Source organism: Furipterus horrens, unplaced genomic scaffold (assembly GCF_987537825.1).
Source record: "Furipterus horrens unplaced genomic scaffold, mFurHor1.1.pri manual_scaffold_7, whole genome shotgun sequence".
Lineage (NCBI taxonomy): Eukaryota > Metazoa > Chordata > Mammalia > Chiroptera > Furipteridae > Furipterus > Furipterus horrens.
Genome location: NW_028327177.1, coordinates 103,266,102 through 103,291,214, shown reverse-complemented (window position 1 = coordinate 103,291,214; position 25,113 = coordinate 103,266,102). Strand labels below are relative to the sequence as shown.

The window sequence follows — 25,113 nt, the reverse complement described above, 5'->3', positions numbered from 1 at the left end:
CTTTATTGTCTGACTCAGTGCACTTCATTTATTTATGTTCTGTCTTGCCCCAGAGCTTGGAAGTTTGAGACCTTTAATCTGCTAGGTCTCGGAGGCCCCTAACCAACATCTATAACCAGGACCTCGAGGATGGGCTATCCTGGGAAGAGCAGTCTGAGAGATGAGGCCAACAACCAGCATCTTTCTCCTTCCCTGTCTCCCCCAGAGAGAAGGCATACCCCTTGCTGAGCCCACCCAAGTGGCCAGATGCTGGGCACTTTTAGAGTCACACAGCCCTGGGTTCAAGTCCTGACTCTGCCACTGACTTGCTCTGTGGCCTTGGGCAAGTCCCTCCCATTCTAGCACTCAATTTTTCCATCTCTAAGATGGCCATACAGGGAAGGCTTCTGACTGAGGTAATCCCTAGGACATCTTGGATTCCTTTCCCAGAGGTGTTGCCCAAGGACATTAATGGAAGCAGATATGGCCTGGGAGCAGAAACACAGAACCTCAGAATTGCAGACACCCAAGCAGGGGACCCCCAATTCATCCCCATTTCTTATCCAGTTACTCATTCATTCACTCACATTTATTAAGACAATGGTCTTGATAAATGTCTATTGAGGATCTACTATGTGCTGGGCCCTACTCTTGGTAGCCATGGCCTTTCCCTCTTGGAATCCACTGTCCAAGTTCCATCCAGCAGATATTAAATAGCTGGTTTCCTGACAAAGAAAGGCTTCACTGGGAGAAAAGAAGGATGATCTAGGACCCTCTGCTGGTGTCAGACCTCAAGCCGTGGAAGGTGGGATGGGGGTCCAGGAGAAAGGGCCTGTGTTTCAGGCAGGGCAGAGAACTGCACTATGAAAGCCCAGAGGCAAAGACTTCCAGGCACCTTTTAGGTGTGGAAAGAAGTTCAGTTAGCTGGGCCAGGACCTCGAGCAAGAGAAGGTTAGAGGAGACCAGAGAAGAAAGTGCAGGGAGGGCCTTGAACACCAGGACAGTGGCCCGCACTGTCAGCTCAGGCAGGGCACTATGGAAGGGCCTTGAAGGGAGAAGCGCTGTTTGAGAAAGCTCACTCTCTGCTGGGTATAGAGTGGCCTGGAAGCAGAGAGACCACCAGGATTGTCCAGCTGTGCATGGTGACACCTGGACTGGGGTAGTGACAGTGCCAGTAGACTGGAAGTCAGCAGGTCTGAGAACAATTTTTGTGGTGGAAGGGCCTGGCAATCATTTGGATATGGGGGAAAGATGAGGGAGATAGGGAGTCCAGGATTCCATAAGTCTACACCTGTTTGAGAACCTGCTGCAGACCAGCATGCCATGTGGTTTTTGAGCAGGTGTTAGGAGTTGTGAGCGAAGGAACAGATTTGAGGGGAAACTCAGTCTAGGAGTTGGAGACCCTCTCACATCCAAGTGGAGATCTCTGGAAGACAGCTGGACATCCATGGAGTCAGGGCTCAGGAGAGAGAGCTGGCCAGAGATAAAGACACAGGTGGGGTTTTCCGAGCGGGGAGAGCAGAGGAGCCCGCTGAACCAAGAACCCTCCCACCTGAGTGATGGGCAGAGACTGAGATCTGTCAGCAGAGACCAAGGACTGGCAGCTGGAGAGGTGGAGGACAGCCAGGAGCAGTGGTGCCAGGAAGACAAGGAAGGAAGCCTGGTCAAGAGGAAGGGGTGCCCCACCATATGAATGACTCCTGAGAGGTCCAGACAGGATAGGGATGTGACCACAGGCATTGACCACAGGAAGGACCCTGATGACCATGCATGGCAGGGCCATGTCAGCAGAGTAACAGGGCCATGCCGGCACTGGAGGTGGTGACAGGGGTCTGGTGGAAGGTGTCCTCCCAGCTCTCCCTTCTACTGGGATCAGTAGAAGGGCTGTGAAAAGGTCAGTGCCAGCCTAGGGAGCCACGGAGAAAAAAATCGGCCCATTCCCTGCCTTGGAGGAGCACCCAGGCAGGCTGAGGGAACCAACAGGAATGAAAGTCTCACATGCCAAGTGGACAGAGACTGGATAGTCCTGGGCAGCGGAACAGCTGGGGAGAGCAGCCGGAATGACTCCCAGAGCACACACCTTGTAGCTGGGCCTTGAACCAGGTGGAACTTTGACAGCTACAAAGAGCTAGGGTTTGGAGTAGGGAGTGCAGTGCCCAAAGTCAGAGAACTCATTCCCTCATTCCATGGGCAGCTGCCAGGTTCAGGCCAGGGGACATGTGGATGAATGGGAGCTGCAGGATCTGATTAGGGTGGGAGTCCTCAGGGAGTCACAAAGTCTTCCCAGAGAAACAGCCTCCGAACTGAGACGACGGGGGGGGGGGGGGGGGGGGGGGGTGATATGGATAGCTGGCTGAGGGACTAACCTGTGCAAAACAGGCCCAAACAGAACCGGCTCTGCAGGACCAAGAGCCATTCCTATAGTTAAATCACAGATTAGGGGTGACCAGGGGTGAGAGAAGAGATGATCAGAGAACGGGCAAGCTCTGACCATGGAGGACTTCGTGAGGGGAGCTAAGAATGCAGATGTCCTTCTGAAGCCAAATGGGCAGTGAGTGAACAACTCTCAGGTGATGCTGGGCAGACAGGTTCAGACCCTAGAGCTGCTGTGCAGATTGGAAGGGGAGCCCGGGGTTAGTGAGGGGGCAGAGATGCTGGTGGTAGAAGGGATGGGTTCAGAGAGAAGTGGAAGGATTCCATGGGATTTCTGAGCCAGGATCCTCAGGCCTTGGTGATACCTTTCATGTGTGGAATGAGAGGGGCACATGTCAAGATTGACATTCTAGTCTCTATCCTGCCCATAAACTCCACACATGTCCAGTGATATCTTTCACCCATCTTTTTCCACTGGTCCCAGCCAGTTCAGTGACACAGACCACATAGCATCTGCTCATTCTGTTATTTGTTGAGGATTTTATTGAGGATTAATGTCTGGAGAGAGATCAAAGTCAGTAGAGTGGGTCACGGGTCATTGGCAAGTGGCACAGCCAGACCTGAGGTGTGACTGGACCTCCCAGAGAGGTTGCTGGGGAAGCATATGGTAGCCCCCTGGCAGAACCCTAGAGTCCCTAGAACACAGGCCAGGGTGGCTGCTGGTGTGACCATGGGCTGCAGAGAAAAGAGAGGGTTCTGGACAGGCAAGCAGGCCTAGATCACGGAGAGCTGCATGCCAGCACTGGGCTACGGTGCCCAACATCCCCTGCAGGTGCTGGGAGCTATGGGTGAGTCTGGAGCTGGGAAGAACCACGAGCAGCGGGGGTGGCAGGGCAGAAGCCAGAGAGGAGGCTGTGCCCAGCCCAGTGTCCTCCTGAGGGTCCTGCCCCCTGGAGCATCCAGGGCCCTGAGCACACTCCTGTCCCATCCCACAGGCATCATCGACAGCACGCACACCGAGCAGCGGCAGGTGGTGGCTGTGACAGGAGATGGCACCAATGATGGTCCTGCACTCAAGAAGGCAGATGTGGGCTTTGCCATGGTAGGAGCAGCTTGCAGGGGCCCTAGGGCAGCGTCTGGGAGGAGCTGATGGGCAGGAGGTTAGGGGAACATAAACGATACAGCCTCAGGCTGGTGGTGCAGGATGCTCAGTTCACACTCAGACCACCCAATATCTACCCAGTGCTCTTGAAGCTCAGCCTGGCCCCCAGGGTTTCCCTGGAAGAGCAGAGGGAGGCTCCCTGCACTAATGGATCTGGGTTAGGGGTGAAGAAGGGGCCAAGGAGCGGCTTCCTGAAGGCAGAGGCCAGGGGGCTAGGTCTGTCAGGAGCAGGTGTGTGTATGTGCAACACATCTGTGTGTGCATGCCCACGTGATCTGGCAGTGCTGGCAGTTGGGTGTGTATATGTGGGGGGTTGTGTAGAACTGAGGATATGCAGAGGGTGAGGACAGTGATACTAGAGCTGCTTGCCTCCTCCGTTGACCCACCCAGGCTCCTGTACCTGTCTCCACAGGGCATTGCAGGCACAGATGTGGCCAAGGAGGCCTCAGACATCATCCTGACAGACGACAACTTCAGCAGCATTGTCAAGGCGGTGATGTGGGGCCGAAATGTCTATGACAGTATATCCAAGTTCCTGCAGTTCCAGCTGACAGTCAACGTGGTGGCCGTGATTGTGGCCTTCACAGGTGCCTGCATCACTCAGGTGGGTCCTCTGAGGAGTGGGCAGGGTGGAGCATGCTGAAGCCTGGAGAAAGGCAGACACCCACATGGGGAGCCCAAGTTGCTGTGCCCATCCTTGCAGGGCCAGGAACTGCATTCCAGACTTCAGGCCAGGCACCAGCCCCGTGAGGCAGAGGAAATGAGGCTTAGAGTTGTGGCAGGGTTTGCCCAAGGTCACCTAGCAAGTGGGAGATATCAGGCCTTCCTTCCACATCTGCCTAATACAGACATAGTCCAGGCCCTTGCTCCAGGAGGCGGGAGAGGCAATCTTCACAGGAAGGCAGAGCTTCTGGCCACATAAAGAACCAGAGAGAGGCAGGAGCTGTGCCCCAGGGCGATCAGGCAGCCAGGTGGGGGAAGGAGCCAGCAGGGCCCAGGGGGCCTTAGTTCTGACATGGAGTATGTCAGGTGAGGCCTGTTTGCCTGCGTTCCTACGGCCAGTTGAGGGCAGCAGAAGGGAGTCTGGGCCTCTGTGTCACTGGGAGAGGCAGTTATCTGTCAGGGTCTCAGTCTGGGTGTTGAGCTGCCCCAGATCCTGAACCCAGGGAAAGCCAACCACTGGCCCTAACATCTGCAGCCTTGCTGCTTCCTCACCCAGCCCCATGCAGCAGGAAACAATGATGATTTCCATTCTACAGAAGCAGAAATTGAGGCTTGGAGTATGTACAGGCCAGGCACCTGCCACTGCTCCCACAGCCTCCTGCCTTCCCCAGGGGCTAACCAGGCTGGTCTGGGGAGGAACCGGGTATTCCGAAGCCTGGCCCCTCCTAGCAGCCTGGTGGGCAGACAAGTTCCTGCCCACAGGAAACCCCCAGAGACCCGGAGGCCCACGCTGCCCTGAAGAGCCATGTGGCCCTTGGAACACTGCTCCCCTCTGTTTTGTTCTGAGCCCACAGGGATACACATGGCCCTGAGAGAGGCTGGGGGTGGCTGAAGGGGTCCCTTCTGCTCTGATGGGCCTTCTCTCCTGGTCTGTGAATGAGAAGCTCCCTCTAGTGGTGACTTGGACCCCCACCACATGGCAACACAACACTTTGTGGAGACCCAATGGTACCAGATGGGGAAACTGAGGCTCTGAGAGGACTATCAGTTTGCCTAAGGTCTTAGGTTGAGTTGGGGGCAGGGCCATGGAGACCTTTATGGGGGTATTGGGGGCCCTAACTCCAAGGCACAAGTAATCAGCGAAGGCTGATGGACAGCAAGAAGCTGCAGGTCATGGAGAACATGACGTGACTGTGCCAAGGTGGAGGTGGGAGAAGTGGGCAGAGGAAGGGCTGTGGTAGTACCTAGGAGGTGAGTGAGTGTATGGGTGCAGAGAGAGGGGACCTCAGCAGGTCCACGGAGAGTACAAAGGGAAGCTCAGGTCTGCGAGCTTCCTGGAGGAGGTGTTCCAGTTGTGGATGAGGCTAAAGCCACAGGGGGAGGTCTAGGCTGGAAACAGGGCGATGTGGGGGATAGGTGCACCCCTGCAGCCAGGGAGCAGATGTAGAAAGGGAGCAGAGCCCAGGAAGGGGCCATGGGGAGCACAGATTTAAGAGGCAGGGAAGAGGAGAGGCACCCTGAGGGAGATGGAGAAGGAAAGGAACATTCAGAGAGGTTGAGGAGAGTGGGGTTGGGGGTGCAAGGAGGAGGCAGTGGCCAAACACCACAGTGAGGCTGCTGAGATGGGGCTGGGAAATGTATTCCTTGATTGTGACAAGCAAGGCACTGGTGACCTTGGGGAAAGGCATTTTGGGACATGGAGAGGCCAGAGTCTCTGCGTGCCGTGTCCTCCTGTGCCAAGAGGACATGGCACGCAGGGCTGCAAAGAAGGAGAGGGAAAACGGATTCAGCAACTCTGGGCAGTGTAGACTGCACAATATGATTGCACAGAACAGTACAGATGTGTGATCCCAGTCTCAGGCAGAGAGGTGTGGAAGGATGCACACTAGACTGTGGACAGTGGGAACCTATAGGTGCTGCAATTACTGATGAGTTTTAGCTTCTGCTATTGCTCAACTGCCCAAATTTTCTACCATGAAAATGTTATTTTTAGAATCATATATATACACAATAATTGCTTAAGTTAAAGTGGGATAAAGGGTAAAGAGAAATTGAGTGGTAGTGAAAAGAGGACAGGGTCATGGGCACTTGGTGGGAAGCAGAGACTTGAGCCATTGATAGCTGAGGGAGAAGAGGCACCAGGGAGTGGGCAGAGGGAGGTGGAGGAGATGGGGTTCGTATTAGAGGCAGTGGGGGAGGTCTTGGCCTTAGCCTAGAGGTGAGACTCTTGGAGGAGAGGAAGGAAGGTGGCAGGCAAGGATGTGGCTAAATTTACTAGAGGGCAGAGAGCTGGTGGCCATCAGGCTGGGGGGAATCCACGTTGTCCTTGGGGGATAAGACAGCCAAAGTGGACCGGTCTAGGCTGTCTTCCAGGGAAGGTGCCTGCTCAGGAACTCAGGGGCAGACCAGTTGAGGGCCAACCCACTGGGCAGAGCTGCTTAGACCCCAACGATGAGCCCCAGGCCAGGCATTTGGTAGCAGCAGGTGGGCCGGCCTTCCCTGTGACAGCCCTCTCCATCATCACGGTTCCCAGGACTCCCCTCTGAAGGCCGTGCAGATGCTCTGGGTGAACCTCATCATGGACACATTCGCCTCACTGGCACTGGCCACTGAGCCGCCCACTGAGACCCTGCTTCTGAGGAAGCCATATGGCCGCAACAAGCCCCTCATCTCACGGACCATGATGAAGAACATCCTGGGCCACGCCGTCTACCAGCTCACCCTCATCTTCACACTGCTCTTTGTTGGTGAGTGCCCCCCACCCCACCCACCAGGGATACCATGCCCAGACCCAGCATTCTGGATTCACATCTGCCACCCCGTTTGTGAATGGGTGATGGAGGCTCATGGAGGTGAAGTTAGTTGCTCCAGGTCACACAGCAAGACTTGGGCAGAGCCAGGCTCTGTCTTGTGTCTGGCCAATGCCAAAACCAAGGCTTTTCCCACTGGTGACAGTTCTGAACATTGAGTACACACCATGCAAGGCAGTGCCCAGATGCCAATAAGTGCTCTGTACACCAGCCCAGTAGGAGCCTGTGGCTCTTGGGGAAAGTAATGTCCCTTTCTCTGACCCATTCCCACACATTATCCTTGTCCCATGGAAGGTATCCTCAATGAGGTTTCCTTGCGGAAATGCCACACGCCTGCCAACGCCGCCCCCCCCCCCCCATTATTTCCACAACACTTTCATTTAGGTTGCCAACCTCTCCATGAGGCAGGCTCCTTTGCCATTGCCCCACATTTCAATGATAGCTTCAAGCACAGAGAGGTGAGGTGACTTGCCCAAGGGCATGCAGTCAGTCTGAGGGGAGAAGCTCAGGCAGAACAGGATCTGGCTGGGGCTAAGACTGGCCTGGTCTCCATGGGTGTTTCACAAATGACCCAGGCACAGCCTGCCCCCAGGTAATAGATGAAACAATAGAGGCCCAGAGAGGGGAAGGAGCTTGCTCATGGTCACACAGCAAGTTGGGGCCAGCTGGGAGTCCCCAGCCTGGGTAGGCTTCCTCCATGTGAACCTCCTCGAGCTGGACTTTCAACACCAACAAGCACTTGCCTTCAAAGTCCAGAGTACAGATGAGGGTGGGGCATGGATCTCATTCCTCAAAGGACAGTCCTCTTCCATAAGTTTCAAAGGTGATGTGTTGGCAAGAATGTTATAAAGTTCACCATGAAAAGCCATGGAGGAAGCCATAGGAAGGCAGAACTAGGAGAGACTCACAGAGACAGCTGTCAGGCAAGGGAGAGGAGAGGAGGGCAGCCCCCTGGCTTACTTGCTGGCTTTCCCACTTGAGCACCTGCCGTCGGTAGTCTTGGACTCAGCTAGATACCTCACACTGAGAAAACCCCACAAGCCCTCCTGACACCATCTTACATAAGCATACCATCAGCAGGTGTCTATGTGGCACCCCAGGGGGCTACTCTGTCCACCACGTGATGGCCAGGTGTAAGAGAATGCAGCAATGTGGGTGGGTCTGGACCCAGCCTGGTGTAGAAGCCCCAACCTCCATATAGGAATTAATATCTCTTATCATAGCCCCATGAGCTTCCAGAGGTCTCAGCAAGGGGCATGTTCTGTTACAAAAAGCAGCACTTTGGAGGAACCCCAAAGCCATGGTCTCCCACCAGGTACTCCTCATTCACCCCAAGTCCCAATCCAGATGAGTTTGTCAATCAGGGTCACTTTTTATAAGTAGTCGCCTGATAACACAGCCAGCGTTCCACCTTTATCAGATTTCCAAAGGAAAGTAGAAGAAAGTTTACCCAAGGTCTTTCTCCCCCAGAGGATAAGGCTTTTGTTACCCCTCCACTCACACCCACACCCACCCAACAGCATAGGCCTACCTGCCCCCCAGTGTCCAGAGCATGCTTCCATGCCTGGGCTGCCCACCGTGCTGCTTAGAAGAGACCCCCATGCCAGGCCCAGCGTCTCCCCCCACCCGGCCCGTGATTCAGCTCCCACTTGTGGTTTGGCAGGTGAGAAGATGTTCCAGATCGACAGCGGGAGGAACGCACCCCTACACTCACCACCCTCGGAGCACTACACCATCATCTTCAACACGTTCGTCATGATGCAGCTCTTCAACGAGATCAATGCCCGCAAGATCCACGGCGAGCGCAATGTCTTTGAGGGGATCTTCCGGAACCCCATCTTCTGCACCATCGTGCTGGGCACCTTTGCCATCCAGGTAGCCAAGCTGCCACGCTAACCTGGGCCAGTGTGGTCAGTGGGCAGCCGGAGCCCGGCCGCAGTGCCCTGAGAGCCCAGGCCTCTGAGCTGGCCCCTGACGACCTGTTTCTCTGTCTGTCTCTGTCTCTACTCCCTTTCACCTCCAGATAGTGATCGTGCAGTTTGGGGGGAAGCCATTCAGCTGTGCTCCACTGCAGCTGGACCAGTGGCTGTGGTGCATATTCATCGGGTTAGGAGAGCTCGTCTGGGGTCAGGTGAGTTCCTGTGGGTTACAGGAGCTGCTTCACAGCAGGAGAAGGGAAAGAACATTGGCCAGGGAGTCCAGGAGCCCCAGGAGTGGGTACCAGTTCTGCCAGGGACTTGTATATGGCCCCAGACAAGGCCCTCCCTGTCTCTGGTCATCTGAGCAATGGGAATTGGCCTAGGTCCCAAATGCTTGTCATTTGAGTACCATCACTGTGATTTTTGCCATATATCTAGATACCACTGATCCTGTTATTTACTTAATATTTTCTTTCAATCACATAGGGTTTTTTTTAATCTGAATTTATTTTAAAAGACAACATTATATTACAGGAGTAGAAAATCAATATCACTTGTCATAAATAGAAGCTAACAAAAAAATAATGTAATGAGAACAACGTTATTAAACTCTAACTGAATGCCACAGCCCACCAAGGCTCAGAGCCTAAAGGTGGCTAGTTGTTAAAAAGGGAGATTAGTTAAGTGATGGGACTGATGGTATTGATGGGAGATCAGTAAGCGGAGTGACACCAAGTAGAGGGTCTTTCAGAGGGCTCCGAGGGAACATAAGGACAAATTCTGCCATGTAGCAGTGCTACTCAGTGCTGGGTCAGTGGCCACTGAGATCCTACTGGCTTTGAGGACCCCAGGGCTAGAGGCTCTTTAGGGACCCTTCCATCTATGACCCCAGAACATCCTCCCAACAGCTCCCTTCCCAACTGTTGCCCAAGTTCCTGGGGCATGCATGTGTACACACACACACACACACACACACACACACACACACACACATAACAGTGTTCACAACTTGTAGCTCAAAGGCTCCTGACCAGGATGTAGTAATTGTGAGAAGTGCCCAGAGCTCCTGGACCCTGAGCCAAAGGGATTTATCCCAAGGTGCTCCATCATCCAGGCAGGGGACCCCGAGGGGCCTGAAGCAATGTTCTTGCCTCCAAGCTGTTCCCAAGCTTGAGTGGGACATTCCAATGACAGAGAGTAAATAGAAGATAAAAAAGAAAGTTCAGTTTCATCCAAAAGAAACTTATTTAAATTTTGGGGCTTCTTTGGAGAGTTGATAAACTAGATTTGACTTAGCATACCCATTCCTTGGGCCCTGGGGCCCACACCCTTAGAGAACTCGAGCTGCCTAGGTGAGCAGACTCCTAACGCCTAAGGACAGTGCCAGTAGACAATGCCCACCTTAAACTCCCAGGGAACCCCTGAGGTTGGGTGTCCAGGCCAGCCCCTGTCTGTCCCTGCAGGAGATGTAAGGGGTCTCTGACTCTGGCACCTCAGCTTCCCCATAGAGCCTGCCTCTCAAGCCTCAGCCCCATGGACAAACCCTTTGGAGGAAGAGTAAAAATGAAGGTGCTCCCCCTTCCCATATTGCCTCCCCTTTTTGGGAAGGCAACCATTCCCAGAGTCCCTGAATTGGCTCTCCTCAGGGAATCCAGGCCCTGAGCCCCTGTTGTTCAAAATGGGGACCCAGGACCCAGTGACCTCAGGAGGAGTGAGCCCAGAAACTCGAGGGCCAACCAGGCTCATGCATGGCAACTTAGACACACCATCTCACCTAACCCTCCAGCCCCGAGAATTGGCCTCATCTTTACAGATGGGAAAACCAGAGCTCAGAGAGGTTGAATGACCTGCCGAAGGTCACATGACCAGTGAGGTCTAGAGTATTCAAAGTCACATCTGCCCAACTCCTAAAGGTGAAGATTTTCCACCATGTCCCACTGACTCTGGATGAGTGAGTGAAATAAAAAGCAAATTAATAAGAGATTTAAAGATTGAATTGGAATGAGTTAAGGAGTGAGTTGAACATATAACTAGGTAGGTAATTGGGTCAGAAGAGGGGCAGGTTGGGAGAGCGAGGTGGGGGTGGCAGAGAGGGAAGGAGGCTGACTGAGGGACAGCTCCCATTGCCCTGACATTGCTGGGTCCCCTGCAGGTCATCGCCACCATCCCAACCAGCAGGCTCAAGTTCCTCAAGGAAGCAGGCAGGCTCACGCAGAAGGAGGAGATTCCGGAGGAGGAGCTCAACGAGGATGTGGAGGAGATAGACCACGCCGAGCGAGAGCTGCGGCGAGGCCAGATCCTGTGGTTCCGAGGCCTGAATCGGATCCAAACCCAGGTACAGAAGGCTCCCAGGGCTGGGCCCACACCTGGCCCGGCAGGGGATGGAGATGTACATGCTCCATACCACCTCCCAGGGCCACACAGGCCGGGGTCCAGACCTGCTCTCCCCATCTCACTAACTTCTTGTACTCCTGCATTCCTCACACGCACTCTCAAGTGGCTGCTAAAGAAGCAGTGGCCTCCTCAAGGACGTCCCACCTCACCTTCTAGGCCAGCAAGGGTCAGACGGGCGTCCAGGTGGTTGCCCCTGAGGGCAGGGGAGGGGTTGACCCTGAGAGCTGAGGTGAGTGAGGGGCCCCAGTCAGGGCTGCTGGGGGGACTGGAACCAGAGTTACAGGGCAGCTACCAGGAGGGACAGCACAAGACTGGAGAATGGTCCCTGTGAGGCCAGGATGGCAGCTTCAGGCCAGGGTTGGCCCCAGATTCTCCCGGGGCAGGGATCAGCCTATGAGGTCCAGGGGCTTATACACATTCGCACACATCCTCTTCCTCCCCAGTGGGCTTCTGGATTTCAAGGCAGCTCTGGGGAGCAAAGCTTGGTTTTCCCCATGCACACACAGACACACATGCACACCAGAAACACCTGCAGAGCACACACCCTGCCAGAAGCAGGTTTCTTCCCCAGCACAGAGATGGCATGGCTGCCACATGCCACATGCTACAACTGGGCAGCCCTCCCACCATGCACTGCAGTCTCTCACAGGAGCCAGCCCCTCTGCCTAGAGTGGGGTTATAGTTCACACCATGTGTTCCCAGCCCCATGAGGTGAGGAACAGAAGGGCCCACGAAAATAAGAGAGGGTCAGTCTCTTACTCAGACTGCCTGGGAGAGCTGCATCTGTCAAGTTCATGGCCTGCCCACTCCCATCACACTCTGGGAAGTTGCAGAGCCCCCACCTCCATCCTGCCTGGTGGCCTAGCACTTCATTTAACAAACATAACAAACAGTAGGTCAGCCCAGCTGCCACACACCCACAGTGCATTATCCCAGACCTCATCTCATTGGCTTCCTCAGCACCCTGAGAGGTAGGTATGCCTCCTCCAGTTTTAGAGGTGACTGAGGTTTGGGAGATAGCCCTTTCTGGGATCTGGGGTGGGGAACAGAGGCAGATGTCAGACCCATAGCCATCTGATGCAGCCTGGGCTCTCCTCGCTGGCAAGGACCCAGCACCCGGTCTTCCAGGGCAGCTCTCAGTGCACATGGCCCTGGTGCTGTCACCAACCCAGCCACAAAGCCTTTCAGAGGTCTCCAGATTGCAGGACACCGGGACTGTAGTTTCTTGGGTGGAAACAAGTGCCTATCCAGCATGGCTCCTATGGAACACTAATGTGGGCCAGGTGCTTTGCCACTCCCAGATAACCCTGCCAGGTAGGTGGAATTGCCCCTTCTGAAGGACAAGAGACTACACTCAAGCACCTAGCCAAGTGGCATAGCTGAGATTTGGGTCAAGGTCTGTCCACCCAGAGTCCCCACCACACCACTCAGGCTCCACACCTGGCCCCAGGTGGGGCTAAGCACCCCGCGTGTTTCCAAACACCATGTTTAATCATCCCCAGCCCCGAGCCCAGCCCACTGGCCCCTGAGCTACTAGAGCAGAACAAAGGCCAGGCCCCTGTGTCCTCCCTGGGACTCTGGGACCTACAGACGGGCCCGGAACTGAGCAGACCTCTTTCAGAGCCTTGGAGTGTGTCTGGTACTTTTTGTTTTGATTTCAGTGACGTTGTCATTGTTGCCGTGGCTGCGGCTGTTCTCGTGGCATTGCGCCTGTCAGTTGTGTAGCTGTTTTGTCCGTTCTTCTCGCAACTTGTCTCGTTTCTCCTCCGTTGCAGATTGAAGTAGTCAATACTTTCAAGAGCGGGGCCTCCTTTCAGGGGGCCCTGCGGAGACAGTCCTCCGTCACCAGCCAGAGCCAGGACGTAGCCAATCTCTCTAGCCCTAGTCACGTGTCGTTGTCCAATGCTCTTTCCTCTCCGACCAGCCTTCCTCCTGCTGCAGCTGGGCGTGAGTGTGAATCCTTACCGCCTCGGGCGCCACTGACACTAGCGCCGGGCGGGCAGGCGGGCAGGGGCCGGGGCACCAAGGACATGGGGGGCAGCTGGTCATGGTTAGGCCTGGGGGCTGAGGGGCCACAGTTGGTCAGGCAACCATAGCCAGCCATGGGGTGGCAGTCTCTTAGTGGGCCAGGGTTGGCTGGGGTCAGAGTCAGGGGTTCCAACCAGTCAGTCAGGGGGTCGTGAAGGTCACAAGTAGTCAAAAAGTCTGGGTCAAAGGATCACCATTGGTCAGGAAGATTTCAGTAATTAAATGTCCCAGTGCACTACGAGGTCACGGCAGCCAAGGGGGAGCCAGCAGCCGTGGGGTACAGGGTGTCCCAATCAGTCTAGGGTCATACTCAGTCAGAAAAAGCCTAACATACAAGGACAAGGGTCAAAGTTAGCCAGGAGGTCACAGTCTGCAGTCAAAGTCAGCAAAGGATTACTGTGGATCAAGGCTCTCAGGGGTCACAGTCAGTCCCAGTGGGGTCCAGCCAAGAGATGGGTCACTATAGGTCAGAGGTCACAGCCAATCTGGGGTCCCCAAAGAAGCCCTGTGCGGGTTCAGAACCATCTGCCTCTCTCCTTGCACACCAAACAGCATCAGCTGCCTTACACCCACTTTTCCCTGCATGCTGGAAGTCTGACCCCTTCCTAGAAGGGACAAGGCCCCTAACCCACTCAGCTTGACCTCAGGTAGAAAGCAGTGGGCCAGGCTTCACGTCTTGGCTGTGCGCCAGAGGCCCTAAGGGATCTGGTGTAACCCTCGGCTTCCTGCCTTCCCTATCTGATAGAAAGCCTGGGACTCTGATGCCCCCACCCCCATCATCTCTCTGCTGCCAAGTTTATCTCCTCAGGCCATGCTTCTCACCTGGGTCTCTCATCTCTGGCCTTGTCTAGATCTTTCTGAACCCCTATGGCTTCAGGTCCCTGAGGGAATAAGAAGTCTCCATTTACCACCTGCCCTCCTTTCCGTGTCTCCAGTCAGCCCCGTCCAAACTGCAAGGGAGCCCTATTCTGGTCTTCTCAGACCACCACAGTGTGTTCACTTAGCCAGCCCTTGGACTTCTTTGAGGAGAATTAGACTCCAGACCTCATCTCTTGATACTTTATAAGGTTCCTCTACCCTCATCCAAACACAAGAACACCCATAACACACATCCCCAGCCACTGAGCATGAGGGCCTGTGTGCTAGGTGGGGACTATGCCACCTGAGCCCTCTGGCAGGAGGCGCAAGCCACCAAGAGTCTGTTGATGGCATATGCTCATGTCCTGTGTCCTTTCAGTGGATGCAGTCCTGCCAACTATGCAGGATGAGAGGAAGGATGCAGAAAAGGTGGGAAAGCCCCACCTTGTTCATTCATTAGCACAAAACCACAGTGATGGGGAGACAGACTAGCCAAGGTTAAGTGCAGATGTATTTGAGTAGATGGTGTCCAGAGTCACATTTCCATGAGGCATCACTAGGAAACCACTGCAAGGCTTTCTCAGAGCAGGAAACACTTTGGTCCCATCCTCCCCCCTTCACATCAGAGAGACCTCACCTTGGTGGGAGGCCCTCACCCAGCTGACCTACTTCTGCATCAGCTTAGCTCTGGCCTTGCTCAGTGATGCCATCTGTCTTGTGCAGTGACCAAAAGTGTTCTCTCCTGGAGAGCCACTTGGGAAAGAATCCATTTTTTCTGACTCCTGCCACCCTCCTGGTGATACCTGCACCCCTCTGGCTGGGTCTGACCGCCAAAAGTCTAGCTTCTGAGTTCATGCTCAGTTCTTTGTCCCATCTTGGTTCAGCCTCCTTCTTGAAGTGTGGCAACTCACAGCAGCCACAAAAGAGCCAACCTGGCACTCCTGCCTCACAGCCTTTGTAAGTCTTCCATTGACTTATCCCCCTCTTCTCCGCTTTCACTATCTAGAAGAAAGAGCTCAGTCATTTCAAACCTCAGCAATTGAATTCTCATCTTTTCTTCTGTCATTTATAAAACCATCCAATAGGGCTGGTCCTGGGACAGTCAGTTCTTAGCACTTCTCCTTCAGAGAAATGCTCATTTCTGCCCACATTTCACTTCCTATCTCTAAGCCAATCTCCTTCCAGTCCAGATTGATCCCATTTATCCCTTGGTGACCCCAACTTTGGAACAGCCTTTGAAAAGTCTGTTCCTATAGGCCTTAATCCTTCATTCTCTCAGAGGACCCAAAGGGGCTAGTCAGGCATGACTCCCTCCCCAGCTACCTCCTTACCTCACCCTCAAGAATCACCTCCTTAAGAATCTTCCATTCCTACCCTCTATTGTAGAATCAGCCTATAATTCTGGGTTCCTTCTTGAACCCTTTCTTTGGCATATGGTCTCAAAAAGAGCCTGATTCCTCCTGCCCAAAGGTACTGGTTCCAAAGGGATCACAACCTCTGTGGTTTCAACATACACATTTTGACCAACACAGTCACAATGCAGACTCTAAATAAATATTCCGTAGTTCCTCTTTTGCTGAAAGAGTTTCTATAACAACGTTACATCCTCTGGTCTCCAGGGACTCTGAGGGCCCTCTAGACACCAGGCAGGGTTCCTTCAAAAGCCAAAAGGCTTTCCCCGCACAGGGAGGTGTGAAGCAGATAGCCAGGAAGTAAGACTGGTGGGATGAATCAGCGGGCTGCCTCCCGACTCCGAGCAGGGTCTCCTTCCGGGGGTTCTTGAGCAGAGGAGGGTGGCCATGTTCATGCTGAGTCAAACACACCTGGGATCTGTGCTCTGAAAGGAGCCAAACCCCTGTCCGCTGGTATTTCAAGAGCTGGCCACGAAGGCCAGGGGCTGGGCAGTGTATGCTTGAGCTGACTTCTGACTCATGACAGTGTGGTGAGCAACCCCCCAAGTCACATGTCCCTCCCCCAGTGCCACTGGGAGATGGAGGGCCCCAGGCAGGCAATGCATGTGATGAAAGAAAGGACAGTCCCATCAGACTAGCATCTGGAATGTTTGGGAAGGAACTCCAATCTACTCTCTTGCTTTCCTCTTCTGACTTACTCAAAAACAAGTGTTTTTCCCCCAGAAACTTAATAACACACCCCTAATGCCTTATACTTGAGCCTCACTCAACATCTTCCCAAGCAGTTACCTACATCCTTCACTTCACATACACCTCACAACTGAAATAGGAAGAGAGGGGATCTGCCAATACATCCATTTAACTGAAATAAACACTGAGGCTCAGAGAAGTGGACTGACTTGCCTAAGATCACACAGCAAGTGAGTGGCCAGAGGTCAGATTGCAAAGTCCCTCATTTTTCCCACCATTCCATACTACTTCCCAGACAGACCCACAGACTTGGAACCCACAGAGGTTGAATTTTCATTCTGGAACCAGTGCCCACATCCACAGCCTCGTCCAGCAAAAGAGTGCCAATCACCTGGGGTCCCAAGAGCAGGGAAGTTGTTTCTCTGCTTGAATCTCACCAGCCTGGCAGAGGTGGGGAAAAGGGTGCCTTCCCACTGCTGATTAAGGACAAAATCAGCATTCAGCTCGTTGATCCAGGCCAAGCTGCACAGCCCTTGCCTTATTCCCCTCAACTTCCTAACCCATCTCAAGCCACCTTTGTACTTAGCAAGTTTGTAGCAGGCTCCATGTTCATCACTGAGAGTCCTGCTCCTTCAAACCATCCAGGCCATGAGCATCAGATGCCTGCCCCCAGGACCAGCCGCTTTCTGGATGCTGCCCCTGCTAGATAGGGCCTGTCCTACTCCCACTTCCCCTTCTGACTCCGGGTTCTGAGGCCTGCTAGGTCAAGGAGTATGCGTCTTTTAGGGGGAGGAACGAAGGAAAGGAAAGCTGGACCTCTCAGGAGCATGTTGGTAAATAGTTCAGTGCAGCCTTGGGTTGTTGAGAAAAAATGGCTTGCTTCTGGGGTGGGGGGGCCCTAGACCTCTCTGCTTTCTGAATATTCCATGTGTTTGTTTCCCTAGAGGGCTAGAGAACCCTGGACACAGAGTTCAGCAAGAGAGAGTGAAATTAAAAGAGGTTGTGAGTCTTTAACCTTGAGCCTGAAATGAATGTGAATCCCAGATTCTTGGCTTCCTTGAAGCCGGGTAAACATTCGAGTATGTCGAACCATCCCAGACCGGGGCCTCTGCATTTCCTCAGAGCCCTCCACGACCTGCACCAGCCTCTTGCTCCCTTTGTGCTGATGAAACCAAAACACCTGAGACCTCTCTTTCCTCTCACCTCCATGCCCAAGTGCGGCTGATACCACAAAACCCCATCGTCGTGGCAGGCAGGGAGGAGAGATGGAAGAGCTTTTTTTCTTCCCATATTTTTTTCCATTTCAGCCATGGAGAGAACCGAAGTGGAGACTTGAGATGGCCGTGGCGGGGTGTCCCGAAAAGTCTTGTCCCCACAGTCTTGTCCCGAGCAGTTCATTCTTTCTGTTGTCTCCATGCCAGGGGGTGGGGGGAAGGACCTGCATCTCATTGTGTGTCACCCACTACGCGTTGTCAGTCACATGACAGGGTCCTGCCACCATCCCTCCTCCTCCACCAGGCGCTCCTGCTGGCAGCTTATTGCAGTTCAGCCTCAGAACATTCTGGGCACTAGGTTTGGCAGCTACTATGATAATTAATATTCCCATTTCACAGGTAAGAAAGCTGAGGCCAGCAACACCTTTTTTGTTGTTTTCACTTAATCAAGTGTGATGGCCCACTGCTTACCAGGAGATCAGACTACTTAATAATCTCGACAGATCCACAAGTAGGAAATCCAAGGAGAACAAGATCTCAGGGCAGCCAAATGGTCACCACAGAGCACCAGCACTAAGGCACAGCATCTGGCTGGCTCTCACTTGGTGCCTGATGCCTCTTATTTAAATCACAATTCTAGGTAGGTGAGGGACAGAGATGCTTTTGAGAACACTCGGAAAGTCAGTAAGTGAGGGCTGACAGCAAAGGAGAAGTACTTTTTTAAAAAAATCTAAACTGTGGGATCTTATACAAGACCAAAAAGATTCTTGACAAAGTTCTTCTTGGTGTACTCTAAATTTAAAATGAGAGGAGTACATGGTGTGCTTTGGAAAGACTCCCCTTTGAAATAGTAAAATAAATCCCGAGCTATGACTTAAAATCATCAGCCACAGTTATCAAGAAATTCATTTTCATAGACAGGTTTCCCCCCTGTGCCCTCCCACAAGCTGCCCCCGGGTTTACTGCAAGCTTCACAAATCCTGGGGCTGCAGGGCCTCGCTGGTCCTGTCCTCTGCCCCTCACAGGCTTATGGTGTGGGGGCAGGGTGCCCGCAGGATCACAGCCACCTTGGCTGAGGCTCTGCTCCTTGGAGGCACCGATGCTGTCTTGTTTGCCCTGCCAGTGGCTCCACTTTGAGGTAGGGCTGGGAAAAGAGAGGGAAGCACATGTGTCCTGAGTCCCCACAGTCCCTTGAGTTAACAGTCACAGCTCCCTCTCCTAGGAGTTCAGAAGAATGACTCCCCTCTTTAAAGTGAGGCTCCTGTTCCTCTGCACCCTGCAAGGCGAGACAGAGGATGGCCAGTGAGGTGGTGTGGCTTACCCACTGTCAAAGCACCAGAAGTGGCAGAGCTAGGACACGGACTTGAGTCTTCCTGACTCCAAGTCCAGTGCTCTTTCCTCGAGCCAGAAAAGACAAGGCTCTACCTCCTTCCATGCTTCCGAGAACCACGGGTTCCAACTGAGACGCAGAAAAATGAAAGAACTTGCTGTTTTGAGCTCAGTTCCACACCCCCTTGGGACCCACCCAGGGCTGGGTTGGGCCATCTGAATCTGGACTCATTTTTTGGTTTTGTGTTTTCAAAGCACAAATAAAGAAATCAAATACCCCAGGAAATAAGGGACCCCAAAACCAACTGCAATGACTGGCCAGGGCTTTGAGTCAATACTCGAGTGTTTACCTCCCAAATGCATGAAGGAAAGAAACGTTGGGTACAAACGACCTCCGTTCACATTGTCCAGGCTTCCAAGTATAGCGTGTGTCTGTCTGTGTGTGCCGTGTGGTTCCCGACCCCACCGTGGCATGCTCCCGCTCCTGAATGTCATCAGTTCGCCAGCTCCTTTGTGCTTTCTGGCTGCCTCTGCTCTGCACTCCAGAAAGCCCTGAGCTGGCTTTGGTTTGCTTTGCTGCCTTTGGTTTGATGTTCCTGTTCTCTGTTTGGCCCTCGTGTGTCTTCTCTCATCCTAGTTCATCCGTCTCTCCTTTCTGTTGCTTTCCTGTGTGTAACATGTTATCTGTTTCATGTGGTATGATTTCTTAACTGCGTGTGGTTTTTTAAAGGTTAATTTATTTTTTAAAAATAGCCTCTCCTCTATCCTATTCCGTTCCCACCTGGTCCCATTCCCCTTCTGCATGGTTGAAACTGCTTTAAAGTTAACAAGGCTCAGTCTCTCCCTAGGTCTGGGTGCCCACTGGAGTGTGCTATCCTTCCTGTGACTACTGTTTCCCATCATCTCTTTGATGAGGCTTGATTCCTCCTGTCCTCATACTGTAGTTTTGACTAAAATCAAAGCAATATTTAAAAAACTCATGGATGCATATAACCTGAGCCCCTCTTCCAATCTCCCCTCAACTCCCATCCATGCTCATAACACCCAGCGACCATGGATTCTAGCCACCTGCTGTGCCCTAATCCCTCTCCCACCTGACCCTCCTCAAAGCCCGCCAGAGCTTGGTGCGCACACACCGGGATACTGCTTCTCACCCCTGCGTTTCTCTTGCAGATCCGCGTCGTGAAGGCATTCCGTAGCTCTCTCTATGAAGGTCTAGAAAAGCCTGAGTCTCGAACCTCCATCCATAATTTCATGGCTCATCCTGAATTCCGGATCGAAGATTCACAGCCCCACATCCCCCTCATTGATGACACTGACCTGGAAGAAGATGCTGCGCTCAAGCAGAACTCGAGCCCGCCGTCATCGCTCAACAAGAACAATAGCGCCATTGACAGCGGGATCAACCTGACGACCGACACAAGCAAATCAGCTACCTCTTCAAGTCCAGGGAGCCCCATCCACAGCCTGGAGACGTCGCTTTAGCTGAGGACCCTGCCGCCACTCACCTCCCGGGCACCCACCCATCCAGGCATCCAACTCACTCAAGCAGCAACGAGCAACAAGAAGAAACCAAATACTGGCGAGAAAACCGTTTCCACCCAACAGACCCTTTTTCTGGATGCGATGCTGTTTGAACTCTTTTTCACTTTGAGGCAAGGGGCAGGAACTCCTTCTGGGGGCTTAAGGGAGTGAGCGATCTCCCAGAACAAGCCCTTCCGGCTCCTGCCCGCACATGGACCAGCCATGCACCTGCCCAGCCACCATGTCCCCTGCATGAATGTACTGTACACTTCCAGTCCTCCCCTTGTTTGGTTTTGGGGGGTTGGGGAGGGTTTTTTTTGTTGTTGTTTGTTTGTTTTCTTAGGCGGGAACTGCAAACAGACTCTTTTCTGAGACTATTTATCAAATCCACTGGTCTGTGAGTTTTTGAAATGCTTGCAAAGCATGGTCTCAGTTGTATAGGTTAATTTAACAACTTTTTGAAATTGCAGAGCTTAACTCGCCTAGTAGATTTGCACCAATGGAACCGAAGAACTTCATAGACACTCACAAGGTTATATCCATTTCTTTATATCTATATCAACGTATACTTATTCAAGACTGTATACGTCCATATAGATAGGTAGATATATATATATATATATAAATATATATACATGGATATATAAAGTTTCTTTGCCGGCATGTTGCCTTGTTTCCGCTTAAATTGCTCTATTTTAACTTATTTATGTCCTAAAAGAAGAATGTAATTTGTTTACAAACCTGTAGATAATGTCTTTGGCTATTTGTACGGTTTAAGAACACTGGTGGCTGAGATGCTATAAGAACAGCTCAGCCCAATAGACACTTCCCTGGATTGCATCCTTGATGTTTTACGATAGCCATGCTCTGATTTTTGCCTGCTATTTCCGTTCAATAACGTCACTACCACGAGAAGCTCAGGCAGAAGCCAAATACTACCAAGTCTCCATCCTGAGGGCTTTAACACTGTGCTCTGTAGACAAAGGGAGAGGAGAGAGAAGGCTTCCTGGGCTTGGAGCCCCAATGGCCATCCTGGTTCAAGGATGATGGGATTCACAAAGCAGTGGGTGAAGACTTTTCTCTCAATGAAACTCACTTGGGTTTACAAAGAGCATTTCAAAGAGAGGTTCTCTTTGGCACTGTCTATAGAGAGATTGAGGTAGTGTTGTAATATTATAAATGCTATTGTGTTGATTTTTTTAGTCAGTAATTTAGAGGTTTATTTCCTTATAAATTGCGGCATATGAGCTGTTGGCGTATTGGATGAGGATCGTTATGGCTTGCTGCTTTTATTTTTATTTTTGAAGAATAGCCTTTTTCTCTGCACTATTTAGATCCGAACAAACCTTATGATGTGTATATTGAGATGTATTCAGTGTGATTTTTAAACCAAATTGTCTTCCTATAGTCGCAATATATACTGTAGCCTTTTAACAGCAAGTCTTGCTTTCCCAACAGAAAGCCATTCTGAAACCCTACAGTATCACAAGTGAGAAAAGGAGGTTATTTTTCTCTCAAGACAATTACAGCACTAGTAATCCCACTTAATAAGAGCTTATTTAATTGTATGTCAGCCTCTTAACTGCTAAGCACTTTGTGGGTATCAGCTTTTTTCATAAAAGAACTTTTGTATTTAATACAAAGTTTGCTTTGAGACTTTTCAGCATACGACCTTTTTCCATAAACTTGTACAGTGCAAAAGACATTTTGAATACCATGATCGATGACGTCCCATGCTTCAAGGAAAACCAAACACTTTCCACCTCGCTTGTGAAATTCATTCCTCATACTGACCCTTCCCACAGTTGCTCTGTGTCAGCCCCGCCCCTTCCCTTCTCCAGGCCCAGAGAATTCTTCCACACACAAGATGAGAGCCACTCAGGAAAAGAGCCATAGTCAGCTGGGAGGGCCTACATCTTGAAGGCTGTGGAGAAACCTGAGGGTTTGGAGTCCCGAGTCAGCCCATCCCACCTGGCAAAACCTTTCTGGAAGAAGGACCTTCTTTGAGCGAGAGCATCACCTGAATGTCATGAAGAAACATCTCTGAATGTACCCAGTAGAGGAAACTGCATCCCCACAAAGGTGACTAGCCATCAGATAGGCTTTTTGGATTCCAATACAACACCACCAAAAGCCAGCCCACTGCTCTCCTGCCTGCTGAGAAAGGAACGACCAGCACATGGAAAACATGGGGCAGCCTTGGAACGTGGTTTTTTCTTTGTTTGGGGTTCTTTGTTTTTGTTTTCGTTTTTGTTTTTTGCAGTTTCCTTTCTTAAGGTTTCCCATCTCCCCCCTTCTTTGTTTCAATCTTGTGTCCATGACCTCATTCCATGACACCAGGAAACTCGCCCTTGCACACTATGCTCCCTGTTTATTTGGAGCCAGGATGCAAGAAAAGCAGAAGGAGTTTCTCTGGATCACAGCTTGGGGAACAGGGAGCGATGGGAGCTACCAAGAATGCCTCGCATTAGTGTTGGTCCTTTCCTGTCAGGAATGACAGATGCTCACACACACATGCAGACAGGCACACACATCCACACACAGGAAATGATTGGTTTGTCAAAAGTCACTGTAGTACATAAAGCTTGCACTCTGTGTCCTATATCTAGCAGCATGGGGTACGTTTGGCAGTTCACCCCATTAGGGGGTAAATAATTTATGACCATTCATCTGTTTTTATGAATTTTTTTACCTAGACAATAATTGTAAATAAAGAACTCACCGTCTCTGTTCATTTAATACTATGCAATGCTTTCAATTGCTGATTCTTCTTACTCCTGCAGTGTGGTTCTGAAACATCTGTGGTTTTAAAAAAAGCAAAAACCAACATCAAACAGAACATATTAAATATATATTCTGTAACTAATACTTTTTGGGGACTGCACCATACATTTAGCTTCTTTTCTGTCCTCTGGAATAGGCCTGCAGAAGGTTGCAGATTCAGTTCTGAGGTCTAAGCTCACCAACTTGTCTCCCCCAACAGATGAGGGAGGAGTGGAGGGCCCATCCAATGAACCACTGGGACTATGGAGTCACCCACCTTTGGAGGTGGGCATGGAGGGAGCTGAGGAGTTCCCTCCCTGCCTGCAGCTCAGTCAGCACTTCCTCTAACTCAGCAGCAGCCTTGCTTGCTCCCACCAACCCCTCACTATGGCCCTTTGCTCCTTTGTGCCAACCAGAGCATAGAATTGGCAAAAGGGAGGGTGCCCTGCTTCTGAGACCAGACCAATGACAATGACGGCAGTGGTGCAAGGACTCTAGACCTGTCTTATCCTGGGTATCCCAGTTAATGAATAGCCACTCTTTTCCCCAACCATATTGAAATGTCATCTTTACCACACACTGACAGCTGTGACAGACTTGGGTCTATTTCTGAAATTTCTCTTTTGTTCCCTTTCTGGGTGTCTCATCTGGCACCAGCCACACAGTTTTAATTATTGTTGCTTTATATAATGTTTTACTATGTGGAGGGATAAGTACCTTTCACTCTTTTTTTAACAAAATTTCCTGGTTATTCTCTCACATCTATTATTCCTAGTACATTTTAAATTTTTTCAAGTCCTCCACCCACTTGACCTACAGGGCCCTGTCATTCTGTATGCCAACATATTCTAGCCATTGTAAGTACTGTCTACTCAGGGTCACTAAAGACAGTGTCCTGTAAGGAGAAACACAAAGGGCATCCTGAATCTTGAGGGAAGCTCAGCATTCATTTCATACTCTCACTTGTTCCCTATGCCAGGAGAGGCCACCAACCCCTCCCTCTTATACCAGTTTGGGATCCAAAATCACCCACCTGGCTTGTGCTACGGTGGATCATTCATCTGCCCTGGTCCAGACAAGAAAGAGGGGTCTGTCCCAGACCTGGAATTACTAGAACATGTGACCAGTTGTCTATATTTCTAATTTTCCTTATGGAGAATGTTTATTCCTGTCTCTCCTTCCTGAACTGCTTTTTCCTTTCTCTTTATTCAAAGTTTTCAGCAGTTGCTTTTTTCCTTCTTCTTCTTCTCTTTATTCAAAGTTGGCAACTGTTGTGTGATACGTCCTTTGAAATGCAACAATTTCTTGCCTGGCCCTTCTGACCCCGCCTGACTCCCCCTACCTGTTCTTGCTCTTCTTACAGTAGGCTGTCAGCTGGGCTCACTGTGACATGCCTCCCATCCAAAACTCTCCATAATGTCCAAGACCCCACCATTAGAAGATCGGGAGAGAGGGTACATTTCTTGAAGGCCTGTGGGTATTCTGCAGCCAAGGCCTAAATCAGACAACAACAGAAAATCCCCCAGTCCTTCCCAAGTTCCAAAGCAAGCTCTCTTGATTTTGATGTAGGGATCCCATTTGCCCAACTCAGGGGAGGAGGATCCTAAACCCTGGGTATCAGCCATCACCCCCTCCACCAAAAACAAGATATTTGAGGCTGCTTTGGGACTGTCCTTCTCAGTCCCCTAAGTCTGTTTTGTAATGCCTGTGGTGCTCTCCGTCCGAACCTTTCCTCTCGGGGGGTCGCCACACTTTGCTAACTCTTGTGTGCACATATTTTATAACAGAGTAGTGAGGAAATGGTGCCGCCTCCAGCTTCCACAAGCTGCCCAGGTTCTGGGGGGCTCTGGGACAATTGGGGCTGGGAAGTGACTGTGCTCTTATTGTACACTATTTCTCTGTATCTCTGGCTTGTGCTTTTTGTAATTAATGGGATTTGTCTGCCTTTTCAACACTATACTGAGCAATAACAATAAATGCACACGTGGAAACGCA

At 51.6% G+C, this 25,113-nt stretch overlaps 1 protein-coding gene across 6 annotated transcripts in view; it reads left to right on the top strand.

Moving 5' to 3' along the window:
- Positions 1-25,113, top strand: part of ATP2B2 (ATPase plasma membrane Ca2+ transporting 2) — a 136,671-nt gene extending 111,558 nt beyond the window's left edge. For 3 of the 6 annotated variants that reach the window (XM_090284171.1, XM_090284170.1, XM_090284169.1), the window contains 8 exons: positions 3,348-3,454; positions 3,927-4,118; positions 6,711-6,924; positions 8,651-8,862; positions 9,011-9,118; positions 11,059-11,241; positions 13,076-13,247; positions 17,233-17,287. In XM_090284171.1, the coding sequence (XP_090140297.1) occupies positions 3,348-3,454; positions 3,927-4,118; positions 6,711-6,924; positions 8,651-8,862; positions 9,011-9,118; positions 11,059-11,241; positions 13,076-13,247; positions 17,233-17,240 (1,196 nt within the window). In that variant the 3' untranslated portion in view covers positions 17,241-17,287. Of the gene's footprint in view, positions 1-3,347; positions 3,455-3,926; positions 4,119-6,710; positions 6,925-8,650; positions 8,863-9,010; positions 9,119-11,058; positions 11,242-13,075; positions 13,252-17,232; positions 17,288-20,004 lie in introns of those variants that run through there. The other 3 variants (XM_090284172.1, XM_090284173.1, XM_090284175.1) reach the window with 3 other exon arrangements.